This window comes from Tasmannia lanceolata, unplaced genomic scaffold, assembly GCF_043159265.1.
Source record: "Tasmannia lanceolata isolate RefF3 unplaced genomic scaffold, GAP_Taslan_0.1 ptg000007l, whole genome shotgun sequence".
Classification (NCBI taxonomy): Eukaryota; Viridiplantae; Streptophyta; class Magnoliopsida; order Canellales; family Winteraceae; genus Tasmannia; species Tasmannia lanceolata.
Window position 1 is genome coordinate 5580949 of NW_027518684.1, and position 14522 is coordinate 5595470.

Here is a 14522-nt window from a genome sequence, read left to right on the forward strand (position 1 = left end):
CGGGTACACTAAAAAGATACCCCAGGTCATACCCGTACCCGGCACGGGTTACCCGTTTGCCGGGTCTACATAAAAGGTGAGATTTCCACAAGATGGAGAGGGGATTTCATACCAAATCCGTGAAATCTTAGCCCCAAAACAAAGGTAAGCTGAAACAGAGATTAAATGAGATATCCGATCGGGTACGAGTAGGACAAATAACCAGTAAAGAATAGCCCAGATTTCACCACCTGTAGGATTATGCGCCCACTCTTAACTTTTCAAGGACCGATCCAAAACTACAGTCGCTTAAAAAGTTTTAAAATTTGGTCATAAATAACGTAAAAACCGCGTTGTTTGTTTTTATTATTTAATACTAATTATTTTGTAGTCATACGCTGGTTTTGGGTTCTTCTCGAATTGCGTGTCAATTTTTCTTTTTCTTTTTCTTTTCCTTTTAAATTAGCCTGGAAATAACCCTTGGATTCCCTCTCGGATGAACTTTTGAGAGAGAATGCTGCAGATTTTAGTTCTCCTCCTCTGCATTTTGGTTTGGAATTTTAATCCTGTCAATGGCTCTACAAATCAAGCTGATGGTAAACATTTTTGCATCTTTTTGCTGTGTTTGGAATTTTCCTCCCACCCCTTTTGGCATTCGGTCTTCAATCGATGCAAAAAAAAAAAAGAAGCTTTTTTTCTTCTTTTTTTCATAACCTTTGAAACATCTACATTTATGTTTTTTTTTTTCTGTGTGCGGGCAACATGAACATTTCTTACTAATTGAATTTGTTTTGGTTGGAGATTTTCTGTGTTGATTTTTTTTTTTTTTGCAGGGTTTGTTCCATTTTATGTATTTTTATGATTTTGGGTGACTATATTGTAAGAGTATGAAAATGGATTTTAGCTTTTGGAGTATTTTGTTGTAGATTGATCTTAGACTTCTTTGATCAGATAAAATTTTCCCAAGCTAAGCTTCTTTTCTTTTTCTTTTTTTATGAGTTACTTTTACTGTATGTTCCTGCTCCTTTTTGGTCACTTGAATTTGTTTTTGGTTGAGGATTTTTTTAAGATAGCTGTAGTTTCTCCAGGGTTGTGGAGTATTTTGTTGCAATTTTTGCACTTCACTGGTTTTGGCAAGTGTTCTACAGGTTGCATGTTTTTTTTATGAAGTGTTATTTTGTTTTATTGTGATCTTTTAAGTGCCTTCATTTTGTTTTCGTCCCGGATCTGGGAACGGATTTGAATAAATCTGATAGCCTAGTTATCAGTCAATCCAAGAAACACCCATCTGATCATGTTGATGAAAAATTTGGCTTTGAACTTTTTCATTATTGGTTATATTGACCCTGTTTTTTCTCTGTTGTTCAAACAGCATCTGCTCTCAGGGTCATGTACAGCAGCCTGAATTCACCGTCTCAGCTTACTGGTTGGAGCTCAACCGGTGATGATCCATGTGGACAGTCTTGGAAAGGTGTAACATGCTCCGGTTCGGCAGTTACAGAAATGTGAGTCTATTTCTGTCCCACTCATCGTTGGTATGCTTAAGCATACATGTGGCTTTTCTGATTCACATTGTGCTTTTTCTGATATTTGCTCAGCAAGTTATCGGGTATGGGACTTACGGGATCTCTGGGTTACCAGCTATCAAGTCTGACTTCGTTAACGAGCCTGTGAGTCCTTTGTTGTTTTCTCAATGAAGTGAGTATTATATCTTCACTGAGTACTGAGTTAGGTCTGACTTCTTTATGTTCTGTTGAAATTCTTACAGGGATGTTAGCAATAATAATCTCGGAAACCAAATACCTTACCAACTTCCTCCGAATGTACAGCAAATGTAAATTAGGAAAATGCTACTCTTTTATTTCATTTCAACATTTGGTGGCAATAGTCTGATATATAATCTGCAGGAATCTAGCTGGGAATTCTTTCAACAGAGGCGTCCCTTACTCAATTTCTCAAATGAGCTCTCTTAGATACCTGTGAGTCAGACACCTCTTTTGTGTATTCTTGTGCTCTATTTTGTCTAGAAAGAGTGAACTTATGATGGTTTTGTTGACCAATGTAGAAACGTGAGTCACAATCAACTTCAGGACCAATTGCAGGACATGTTTGGACAACTTTCTAGTCTCACCTCATTGTGAGATAATCCTTTCTCACTTCTCTTCTTATGAAGACAGTCATGATTACCACACATAGTTGCATATATTCTATAGTATCATTTAAAACTCTTATTATGGTTTTAACTTTTTCAATGACACAATTTGCTTGTATTTTCCATTATATACTTGTGATTTGTTATTTTCTTCTTTTACTTATCAAGTGAATAACATCCATATAAAACATATGAAGCATACATTGCAAACAAAAACATCCTGATGCAGTTGCAATAGAGGTAACGCGGATGACTTATAGTGAGGTAGAGAAGAACTTCAAAATTGCCAATAGTACAGTGATTTCAATGATGTGCTAAAATTCATTTTGGACCAAATTTCATTTTTCAATTTTCATGTTTCAATTAATGATTGTGTTGCCCCAGACAAGGTCTGTTCTGTCTTTTATTCACTAAATAACTGAAACAACTTTTACCATAGTAGTAGTTGCTTGCCGTTTTTCAATAGTTAGTCCTTTGGCTTCATCCAGCTTGATTCCTTCACTTGACACTTCATAGCCTAAGAATATAACCTTTTTAAGCTGCCAAGATGTACTTCTTAAGGTTGGCCATTAGCCTTTCCATCCCCAATGTCTTCATAATTTTTCATAGATGTTGGAGATGTGTAGCCATATGTGAACTATGAATGAGTACGCTTTCAAAGTAAACCACGACTAACCTACTAATGAAGGTTCTCAACACCTCAATCATCACCTGTATAAATATGCTCGGATCATTTTTTATTTTTTTTTGAAATGTGATTTTTTTCACTGGAATCCATGTAACATATAACTGTAAAATTCTATGGACACTGATCGTAAAAGGCATTCAAGGAATACACTGGAAGTATGTTGTCAAAGTAGACCACGGCTAACCTACTAATGAAGGTTCTCAACACCTCAATCATCACCTGTACAAATATGCTCGGCTCATATTTTTATTTTTTTTGAAATGTAATTTTTTTCACTGGAATCCATGTAACATATAACTATAAAATTCTATGGACACTGATCGTAAAAGGCATTCAAGGAATACACTGGAATCCCCTTACAATTGTATAACTATAGACATGTGAAGGAGTTCTTACTATACAACAGGCACAATTCTCTCGCTCTTTCTTCCATCTCCATCAGTTTAACAGCAATCCACACTGAAAATCTGATTTAATTTGTTTGTCCCCATATTTAGACAGATGGAGAACTGATTTTGTTGCTAGGTTTTCAAGAAAATGAAAGTCATTTTCCATTCATCCCCAGGCCGATATTGAATTTGTCGATAACCACTATTAAGATATCTTAGAGGAGAACGCCGATGCTCTGCTAACTTGATCCAACATATCGTCCAATCTAGGAATAGGAAAACGATATCTGATTGCAGTCTTTAGTTCTGTCATTGTTACACATGTTTTTCTTTGAAACTATGAGGGTTGAAACCGCAAATGGACTAGTTAGCCCAAATGCATAGCCATCCACTCATGCCTAGAAAGACATGCTATCCTCTAACCTTTTTCGTAATTTCAATCGCCTCGGAAGGCATCAAGGTGAACTTCTCACCATTCATGTAGAAAGTGTAGGTGTTCTTTCTACCATCATATATGACACTCCTATTGCCATGAAAGAAAAAAAAAAAACACCCCTATCAAATTGCCAAGGTTTCTTAAGCAAATTGTGACATGCATCCATAGTTACTATAGCACAGCACACAGGCACATACTATCTTTATGTTTATGATTCATGACAGGGGGAGAGAAAGAGGATAAGAGAAGAAGAGAACAAGAAGAATAAGAGAAGAAGAAGAAGAAGAGAGGAAGAAAAGGAAAGAGGGAAGAAGAAGAATGAAGAGAGAAAAAAGAAGTCCTATTGGGCAAATATGCCACTTATTGGGCCTCATGTGCCTACGATCCTCGTCAGCTTGTCTCCTATAGAAACTGGAATCAAGCATTGTTGAGAGATACTTACGTCATTAGAGCTATTCAACCATGCTAACTTGTATGGTTGAGGGTGTGCTTCTATCGTCAATTTGAATTTATTCACCGCTTTTTGGTTAATCACTTTTTTGCAACTAGACTTAATGATGAGTTTGACTCTTTATGATTGTTAGACTGCCACAACAAGATCTTCATCTTTCTCTCTTTCCTTGTAAGTCAAAAACTAACCCAAAAGCGTCGTTTCACCCCTCTTCCCTCTAAGACAGGGATTGACACTTTCCTTCGTTCCACTCATCCAGATTAGAGACATTGACTATATTTATAAGTAGTACTAACAGCTTAACCAAAAGACTGAAATCCCCCTAACCCAGGCTTCTTTACAGCCCCCTATGCCGCCCTTATTAGTATCTTTTCTAGCCCTATTGGGAAAGGCGCAAGCATCGGGCATTCTTTTGAAGTTGGGTGGAGATTTGATCTCTTTTTATTATTCACATTCTTGCAAGTAGACTTAATGATGAGTTTGACTCTATGTCCTTTAATACAACACATGATAGAAATTATATTATGTCTCAACCAATGTCCTTCTTGCTTAGGAGTATAGAAAAATCTCATACGTACCAAGCAAGGGCATAAGAGTCTTCATAAAGAATATTACCCTCTTCTTCCATAACATCTCCACTTTTTTCATCAAATTATTCCTGATAGCCTTTTTCTCCCATGTCTTTCTCTGTTTCTTCTTGTACTTGGAGTTGTTGTCGAGCTAGGGACATTCAGATTAAATGTGTCCTATCTTTCCACACCGAAACCACTTCACATTGGCTCTATTAACGATTGTTTTGGATGAAGTTGCTTGTGAAGCAATGGAAGTGTTAGTGTAGGATTTAGAGGCCTGAAACTTACCTTGATTCAGACCTTGTTAGCTCATATTTGAGTCTGGCAAGAAAAGTCTATTGCTTCTCGAAAATGGAAAAGGTCTAAATGACACCCTCTTTTGGATTTCTTCGATAGCTTGAGCCTTTACTTGAGGCTCGGAAATAGTTCCAAACTTGTGGATGCAAAAAGCGTAATGGGTGGACGGGTTCTACCTGTCAAGGACCTTGTTCACATTGGCTCTATTAAGGATTGTTTTGGATGAAGTTGCTTGTGAAGCAATGGAAGTGTTAGTGTAGGATTTAGAGGCCTGAAACTTACCTTGATTCAGACCTTGTTAGCTCATATTTGACGCCGCAAGAAAGGTCTATTGCTTCCCGAAAATGGAAAAGGTCTAAATGACACCCTGTTTTGGATTTCTTCGATAGCTTGAGCCTTTAATTGAGTCTTGGAAATAGTTCCAAACTTGTGGATGCAAAAAGCGTCATGGATGGATGGGTTCTACCTTCTAAGGACCTTGTGATTAGTTGCTCTTGGGTGTCTCCCAGTCCAACCGATTTCTACAAGTAACTTGTAGAACTCTTTCGTGTATTGAGCAACCATTTTGGTACCTTGAGTAAGTTTATAGATTAATTCCTATAATGTTTGCCAATAACTAAAAGGTTCGAACTTATCTCCCATCAATCTTTTCATCTCATCCCAAGTAGTAATTGCCTATTGGAACAATTGAGCTTTTTGAATTCTCACTAATTACCAAAGTATAGCTCGTTGGTTGTAGCAATTATGCCAAAAAGCATTTTCGAATAGATCACTTCCTTTCTTTGGGCCTTGGAAAAGGCTTGAGTTTGCCTAAACTCGCAACTCTCTCTCTCTCTCTCTCTCTCTCTCTCTCTCTCTTTCTCTCTCCTCAATATTCTTGTTTTCTTGTATATCTTCACTAGAATTAGGACTAGAAGCCTTATCAGGAGGCATCTTAGCTCTGTTACCAATTTATGATGCAATTTTGGCAAGATAATGTCTAAACGTTAATGGGTAGCTTTTGGATACAAATTTCATACAATATAGTCAAATATGAAGTTATTTCAAAATAAATTACTGCTAAGATTACAACGACTTACCTTTACTTAAGTACTAATCCAAAACAAATTGTGATTGAAGCCAAAAGGATCAGATCAGGTTGATTACAACCATAGATCAATGCTCTAGAGAACCTTGCAGAAATTTGCAGCAAAGCCTCTCAAAGTGGGAATCTTTCTTCAAGAAAGAAAATCCACAAACAGAAAAAAAGAAAGAAAGAAAAAAAAACCATGCAGAAATTTTCTGCGAGCAGAAAATAACCTGCAGAAATTTTCTGCGCAAAAATAAACTCTGTCCAACCCAGAAAATGGACACACATATTCTCACATATGTATATAACTATATATCCCTACATACTCGTGCGTGTGTGTCAGTGTGTGTGTGTGTAAGCCCTTAAAGTAGTCTACATAAAATCCAAATTGGATTAGACGTACTAAAAGAAAGATCCACTGACATTAAAGAAAAACCGAAGACTTTCTAAACTAACTAAGCATAAAAGCAGAAAAAAAAAATATAGAACTCATATCTGCGTCACATTGAAATGGGTCTCATCTGCATCCGACGGTCATGTAGAGAAGTGGGCTCTATCTACATTAGAACTAAGGCTCACAAACATATTCTACTCATCTTTCGCTGGTGCCTTTGCTCCTATTCTGGGTCACAAACAATTTCAGTATTTCCACACCTTGCTTTGGTATTTACAATCTTTGGGTGTACTAAACTACTAATCGTTGTACGTGCTGTTCCACTTCGTCTTCAACCTTGTTAACTTACCAACTTCTCCAAAAGCTTAAGCTGTTGGAGAAAGGCGTTATTTATCTTTTATAGTTTAACACTCCCCCGCACGTGTGGCCCACTTGGCAAACACGTGGCACATGTGGTCCCACTTTGGGCCGACCATCGCATGTGAATTTTTGCTATCCAGGAGGTTTGAACTCGGGACCTTTGGCTCTGATACCATGTTAACTTACCAATTTCTCCAAAAGCTTAAGCTGTTGGAGAAAGGCGTTATTTATCTTTTATAGTTTAACAAACCTCAACATGGGGTTGTACTACATCAATGACTCTCTCATTTATCAAATGTTAAAAACTTATTATTGGACTAATATACTGTGCTTTTTAATAGAGGATTACTTTTCTTGTTGAGCTAATGTACTGATTTTCATGTACTTCCTCTCTTCAGGCTTTGTAGTTATGGTTTCTGAGGTTTTAAATATTTTTTCCGTTGTTGCTCCAGGGATCTCTCCTTCAATGTGCTGCCGGGTGACCTTCCTGAGAGTTTTAGCTCACTTTCAAGTGTGATCACCATGTAAGGAAAATGAGAGATTGACGATTGATTTGTTACTATTTGATCCAAATATCTGTTCCTTTCGTCATCTTATTTATAATGCTGCAGGAATTTGCAAAACAACCAATTTACAGGCCACATTGATGTTCTTGCCAGTCTCCCCCTTCAAAATTTGTGAGCAATATGAATGTGATTTGGAAAGCATAATTCTAAATTGTTTTTTATACTGAAACATCTTTTTAATACCATATAATAATTCATTTTTATCAAATAGAATACCATGTAATAATTCTTACCTGCCATGCTATCAGAAATGTTGCGAATAACCATTTCAGTGGTTGGATTCCTCTGCAGCTGAAAAGCATAAATAATCTCCAGTGAGTATTGTATGGCTCTGTGAATGAAACCTTCTTCCACAAATCTCGGTTATCTGAATTTGTTTTTACAGGACTGAAGGTAACTCGTGGACCTCAGGGCCTGCACCTCCGCCACCACCATTTACACCTCCTCCTAGCAGAAAGCCCATCCCAGGTTCAAGATCTGGTAATAGCCCGTCTGATACTGGTGGAGGTGGGAAGAAATCAGGTATAGGTGGCGGAGGCATAGCTGGAATAGTACTATCAATTTTGGTTGTTGGCGCAATACTGGCATTCTTCTTGGTAAAGAGGAAATCCAAAAGTACCTTAAAGAGGGAAAAGATTGGCCTTGATCGGCCTTTCACTCCTCTTGTTTCAATTGAAGTTAAAGGTAATTTCATTTCCCATGCTAAAAAATTTCATTTATCTATATTTCCAGTTTTCCAGTTTTACATATGGTGTCAAATTAGCTTTTGCTGCATCTTGAGCTTGGTTCCAATGAATTTATTATTTATTTTTGTGTTTCTAAAAAAAGTTAGGAACGCCGTTAGGCAGGGTACTCATGTCAGTCGTAGTTGTAAAAGAGTAAAAGAAACTCGAATAAGACAAAGTGACACAGTGGAAAATGCCTAAATTTATACATACATGTGTATACATTTAGATACAGGACATTCCATCATCAGGCAGCTCTCATGGTGCTGCATGATGTTGCTCTTTTTACCTTTATTCTTTATAACTGAATAAATGTCAAGAAGCACTGGAGTTTTTTGTATCTTGCCATTCATTCAGAATAACGATTTTCTTTTTGTAATTTTTTCCTTTTTGTGTGAACGATGAATTCTGTGTGATGGTTGCAGTTTCAACTATAATAACGATTTTATTTCTGTAATTTTTTCCTTTTTGTCTGTGCGGTGAATTCAGAATAATGATGGTCGAACTCTGTGTGATGGTTGCGGTTTCAACTATTCCTTCCTGATTACAGGATGTCAATTGAAAGGGACTTAAGGGATTCAGTAGAGATATGTCTTTTGTTGCAATTTTGATTATTTTCTACTCACCCTAGCCAAAATATGATTTAATGCAGTCATAAAAAAGAACAGCTGTGAATTTTTCTAGGTATTGGTGAAATGCCTTGTGATGCCCTTCCAGCTCAAATCGGTGCATCTAATTACATGATTTAAACCCATGCCTTATTTATTTGGATACGTGTTTTTATGCATCTATTAGGCTATATTGTATTAGATTATGTTTCCGACCACCAGGTGGATCAGAAATATTGGGTGCAAACTGTATTTAAAATAGTATACTCAAACTCTCCTCTTTGTAGAGGATCCTGTTACAATTCCAGCTCAAACCGGTGCATCTCACTGAAGATAAATTACTGCTTTAGACCCAGCCCTTATTTGTTTGGATATCTCTACTTGGACATGTTTTTATGTATCTATTACGCTATATTGTATTAGATTATGTTTGCGACCACCAAGTGGATCAGAAATATTGGGCAGGCTGTATCTAACATAGTATGCTCAAACTTTGCTCTTTGTCAAGGATACTGTTACAAACTGTGTATTTCTTTATGACATTTAAGTGACAGAAGAAACTCATCGTGAATCTGTATTCTCAAAGTTAACTCTTTGGAGCCGATCTAAATGCAAACTATGTATTTCATGGTTCATAGTCAAGCATGACAGTTTTGTTGCTATTGGAGAATGGTACCAAGTGCTCCATTGCCACTATCTTTGCAATTTGAGATATTTTGATTCATATTTGAGTGGATAGTTTGCTTATTATTGCTTTCTTTACTGCAGAAATGAAGTCTATCCAAACTTCATCTTCAATTAACCCAATGACACTGCAAACATCTGCTTCAATGAATCTTAAACCACCTCCTGTTGATCGGCACAAATCATTTGATGAAGATGATTTTTCATACAAGGCTCCTTCCAAAAAAACTAGTACAGCTCCCATAAGTGCTACTGTGTATTCAATAGCAGACTTGCAGATGGCTACAGGAAGCTTTAGTGTAGACAACCTTATTGGTGAGGGGTCCATCGGACGTGTTTATAGGGCACAATTTGATGATGGGAAGGTATGTTCTCTCCTTTGATTGATGTATCTTTTCATCCTTCCAATGGTTCAGATGGTTTTTCAGTTTTGGGCTGAAATTTTAAATTTCAATTGGTAATTCAACTTTTGGAATATCAAATTAATTTTCTGATGGTACTTAAATAGGTTATGGCCGTGAAGAAAATATATTTGTCTGCCATACCCAATCAAGAACAAGAATCTTTCTTGGAAGTGGTTTCGAGCATCTCTATTTTACATCATCCAAATGTCACTGAGCTGGTGGGTTACTGTTCAGAGCATGGGCAGCACTTATTGGTTTATGAGTTTCTCAGGAATGGCTCGCTTCATGACTTCCTTCACCACTCAGATGAATACAGCAAACCGTTGACATGGAGCACACGTGTCAAGATTGCTATGGGCACGGCACGAGCACTAGAGTAAGTTGTGCTTGTGTTAATGGAAAATACTTATTTTATTATCTTTTGGTAGAACCTGGTCAGGATTGGTCAGGTATAAATAGTATTGCTATGGCTTTAGCGTCACTGTGTTCCAATCAGTTCTGGAAGAATTGAATAATATTAGTGGCATCCATATGTTTATTAAGAAGGCGTATGCTTCTTACGGTTTTAGTGAGTAGACCTTAAGTTCAATAAACTACCAAGATGTATACTTATTTCAAAAATGATAACACCATACTTCGACCAGCAATGCTAAAAATAGAAAGATTTATAGTATGCTCGTAAAAGGATATTCTTGTCTTTTGGAATTTTATAGTAATCAAACTTATGGGGTATGTCTATTACATTAAACCAAAAACCAATGGTCCTTATTTTGAGGGAGGTGTCATCCAGTGTTTAGATCAGTTAAGTTGGTTGGTCCTTTGTCTTCCATGTTCGGTTAGGCCTGGTCAATGAAAACTTGTTGTTTTATGAAATTGAAGCTTCGGCATGGTATGTCATATCTGACCACCTGACTAACCCATGTTCGAAGTCCATCAAACAAGTTTTTTAGCATTTACGTTGCCCATTGGTACAAAAACATGAGTTAATAATTTGTCCAGGTAATCTGTTTCTTACAAATGGGTTTTATTTTCAGGTATTTGCATGAAGTTTGCTCACCTTCTGTAATTCATAAGAATTTCAAGTCTGCCAATATTTTGCTTGACATGGAGCTCAATCCTCACCTCTCGGATTGTGGGTTGTCTCTCTTTGTTCCAAATGCAGAGAATCAGGTAATTTCTTAGCACCACAAATTTCTATTGCAAGTGCACTACAGAGAGTCAGTATAAGAAGAAATGTGAATCATCAGTGGATCAAATATGGTGAAAGAACCTTAGACTATTATTTATCATTAATCTTTTTCTTCCTCAACCCTAAAATAGTATCTACACATTACGAAAGTCCAGCCCATTGAGTCATTTTGTTTAAATTCTAGGTGATTTGGGGCTAGCCTTCAAAATATTTATCATTGATCTTCTTCTTCCTCAACCAAAAATAGTATCTACGTATTACCAAAGTCCAGCCCATTGAGTCATTTTGTTGAAATTCTAGTTGATTTGGGGTTAGCCTTCAAAATATTTGTCACTTCTTCCTCAACCCAAAAATAGTATCTACGTATTACCAAAGTCCAGCCCATTGAGTATTTTTGTTGACATTCTAGAAAATTTGGAGTCAGCCTTCATAACTTGATCCATTACCTCTGTCTATTACTATGTCTTTTGTTTCTGTACCAATTGTAGAAACCTTATTATGCTGGACCAAATGATAAAGCAACCCAAATAGAGGAGTTCACATGAACAAAATACCCTTAGATGGGTGTTAAGATGTACTTATTTTGGTAAAGTTCAATGCCTTTTTTGTCATTCCATGGCATCCCTGTAACTTAAGTGGCTATTATCAGTTCCATGTAATGCGGAGGTTGAGATTGGGTTACATGTATACGTCACGACACCAGAAGATGGGGATCATCTAAGCTATTGGACAGGACAGATCATTGCTATGATTTATGACAGAACTTTCTGGCTCCTTGTTCCAAATCTTGATGCGGTTTTTCCTTAGCCTAATTTAGATCAATGGTGCAGTAAAACTATTATTTTTTTTATTTTTTTTTGAAAGATAACTATTGAAAATTTTATTTATTCAATGAAGTGAGAAACTGTCCTGAGTTGTCATTTGCAGGCCTTAAATCATAACATGGCATATGGATACAGTGCTCCTGAGGTTGCAATGTCTGGTCAGTATACTCTGAAAAGCGATGTGTACAGCTTTGGAGTGGTCATGTTGGAGCTTCTAACTGGTCGGAAACCATTTGACAGGTAAGTTAGAAACATCTTAATGTACCAAAACTCATAGTTGTTGCCTTGGAATTTCAAAATTAAACTTCGCCAATTTAATAAGAGCGTAGAGAATCTGCTCTTTTGGAGCCTGATCAAACAGAGTCAACTTGTTTTGGCTCCAAGTTTATGGCAGGGGGATCATCGACCCGGCTGTAAAAGTTTAATATCATCGACCCTGCCAACCCAGAGTCCACTTGTTTGAGTTCCAAGTCGATAGCAAGCTCTTGAACAGTCATTAGTTTGATACTTTGTCATAGCTACCCTGTTTTCCTCCTGCCCATGAATTTAAAAAAAAAAAAAAAAAACCTACCTTGCATCAGAAAGGTCATTATATCACTAACAAGTAATATTAAAAACTCCATTCTCAAGAAATTCATCTCTGGGACTGAGCGGTATGTGACAGATCAAGTATTAATCCAGAGTTGCCACCGAACATTGCCGGTTCTGTTTCTTGATTGTGGAATTGGGGAAGTGTCCTACCAACCAAGATCTTTCTTTTTCTTTTTTAATATGCAGACACGGACTTTTTAATATTGTTTTGGATTAGTATGTAAGATTATAAGTGTAAAATAAATACAAATAGTTCATTCAATTAATCTTGTTTAGGACTGTAATTTTCTGAAACATATTATTGCTTTCCAGGCTCTCTGCTCTTTCTAATCCCAACATTGATCTTGACAGCTCAAGACCGAGATCTGATCAATCCTTAGTTCGATGGGCGACCCCTCAACTCCATGACATTGATGCACTGGCTAAGATGGTCGATCCAGCACTCAAAGGACTATATCCTCCCAAATCTCTTTCACGATTTGCTGATGTGGTTGCTCTCTGTGTCCAGGTAAATGTAATGTTGGAAAATTACAATGTATAGGATATTTGGAAGGAATCCAAACCTCGTACTTAATGCAGTCATTCAAATACATAGAACTTTAGTGTTGGACAGACATTACAAGACATATCAACATCTATGATACTCAGATATGGGGCATGACTTGGCATTTTCCTAAATGTAGTAGGACACGGATATGGTGCAGGTATCCCATATCATGTAATATGACACAAGACATATATGAATAAAATACGATAAAGCTTCACTAGATTTAATTTAGAAGATGAAATCAATAATAAAAAGTTAAATAGAATCCATAAGACTTGCATACTTACAATTTAATTGCAAATATGTGATTCTAACAAGAAAACAATTGTGAAATATGTTTGAACATGATAGTTATTTTGACCAATAGAAGTATCTATGAAGTATCCCATACAAGTATCGATACTATATTGTCGGACACTGTACGTCTGCGTCCAAAGTATACATGTATCATAGATCAACATGCCTATTAGGATGAAGCCCTGCTATATCATATTTTTTATTCTAGTGGAACGATCATGTTCAACATGTTTGCACCCTGTAATAATATCTGTGCAACTACAATATATAGACTATTTGGTCATCAATTTGATCTGGTATTTTCCAATTTGATGGCAACAATGCAAAAATTGCATTGACTGATAGATCATAGTCATTCAAGGCCTGCAAGCGAACAGTTAAAACATAATGGCATTTTCCATTTTAGCCTTCTGTTTGCACGCCATAGATTTTGGTGTTTGGCATCATGCATTGAGTAAGATACTTGTATTTATTGGGATGCGTGTTTAGATTATATAGTTGAGTTTATCCTTCAATTGGACCAACTGTATGTACCTATCGCTGTATTGGATTTTCCAGGGTCACTGTGCCCAGATCTAAGCTCTCATGTTCAAGGTTAAAGAGTAAAGGTTGATGTTATTAGCTTTTATCCTATTATCTGACGTTTCCTATGTTTGTTAAATTGTGATATTTATGCAGTCAGAGCCAGAATTCCGACCACCAATGTCAGAGGTGGTCCAAGCACTGGTCCGATTAGTGCAGCGGGCAGGCATGAGCAAGAGAACAACTGGAGATGAAGCTTCTAGGCGAGCTGATGACCCAGACATACAAGAGTACATGTTCTGATACCAACTATTATTCTTCTTGATGGTGTTGAATTTTTCCTTTGGCAACCATAGAATGTAATATAATTTGGTTTGTGTGGATATAGAGAAAGAGGAGTTCTTGTTTTTCATTTCAAATTTGTGGCGGTGACATATTTATGTTAAGAACAGCCTGGAGGGAATAGTGTTTTTTTTTTTTTTTTGGGTTCTTCTAATCCAGAAAAGAAGTCCTGTGTTTGCACTTCTGATACATGGAAAATAATGAAATATAATATGTGTTGCTTCAAATTAAGAAGCTAGAGCTGAAGTTGAAAATTTGCCTTAGTAGTGATGCCCTTAAGGCTGAAGCTTGTAGTTTCTAAATTCAGGGTCTCTCTCCGCCCTCCCAAGGTGATCAACCAGAGAAAATCAGCCTGCCTTATTTTTCTCTTATTTTTCTCAGAGGTTCTTCACAAATCTTCTCTATAAATTCATCCTATTTTTATATTTTCCCTTCA

General features: G+C 36.8%; 1 protein-coding gene across 2 annotated transcripts; it reads left to right on the plus strand.

Moving 5' to 3' along the window:
* Window positions 1-345: 345 nt before the first annotated feature.
* On the plus strand, window positions 346-14332 carry LOC143881584 (protein STRUBBELIG-RECEPTOR FAMILY 6-like). Of its 2 annotated transcripts, XM_077384744.1 has the most exons (16): window positions 346-575; window positions 1352-1484; window positions 1578-1649; window positions 1748-1813; window positions 1887-1958; window positions 2045-2116; window positions 7240-7311; window positions 7399-7464; window positions 7602-7667; window positions 7739-8037; window positions 9455-9735; window positions 9879-10150; window positions 10809-10944; window positions 11891-12027; window positions 12691-12886; window positions 13901-14332. In XM_077384744.1, the coding sequence occupies exons 1-16, from the start codon at window positions 494-496 to the stop codon at window positions 14045-14047; spliced, it is 2169 nt and encodes a 722-aa protein (XP_077240859.1). In that variant the 5' UTR covers window positions 346-493; the 3' UTR covers window positions 14048-14332. The 2 variants fall into 2 exon arrangements, with proteins under 2 accessions (XP_077240859.1, XP_077240860.1); XM_077384745.1 differs by lacking the exon at window positions 346-575 and having other exon boundaries at window positions 12730-12886.
* Window positions 14333-14522: the final 190 nt, after the last annotated feature.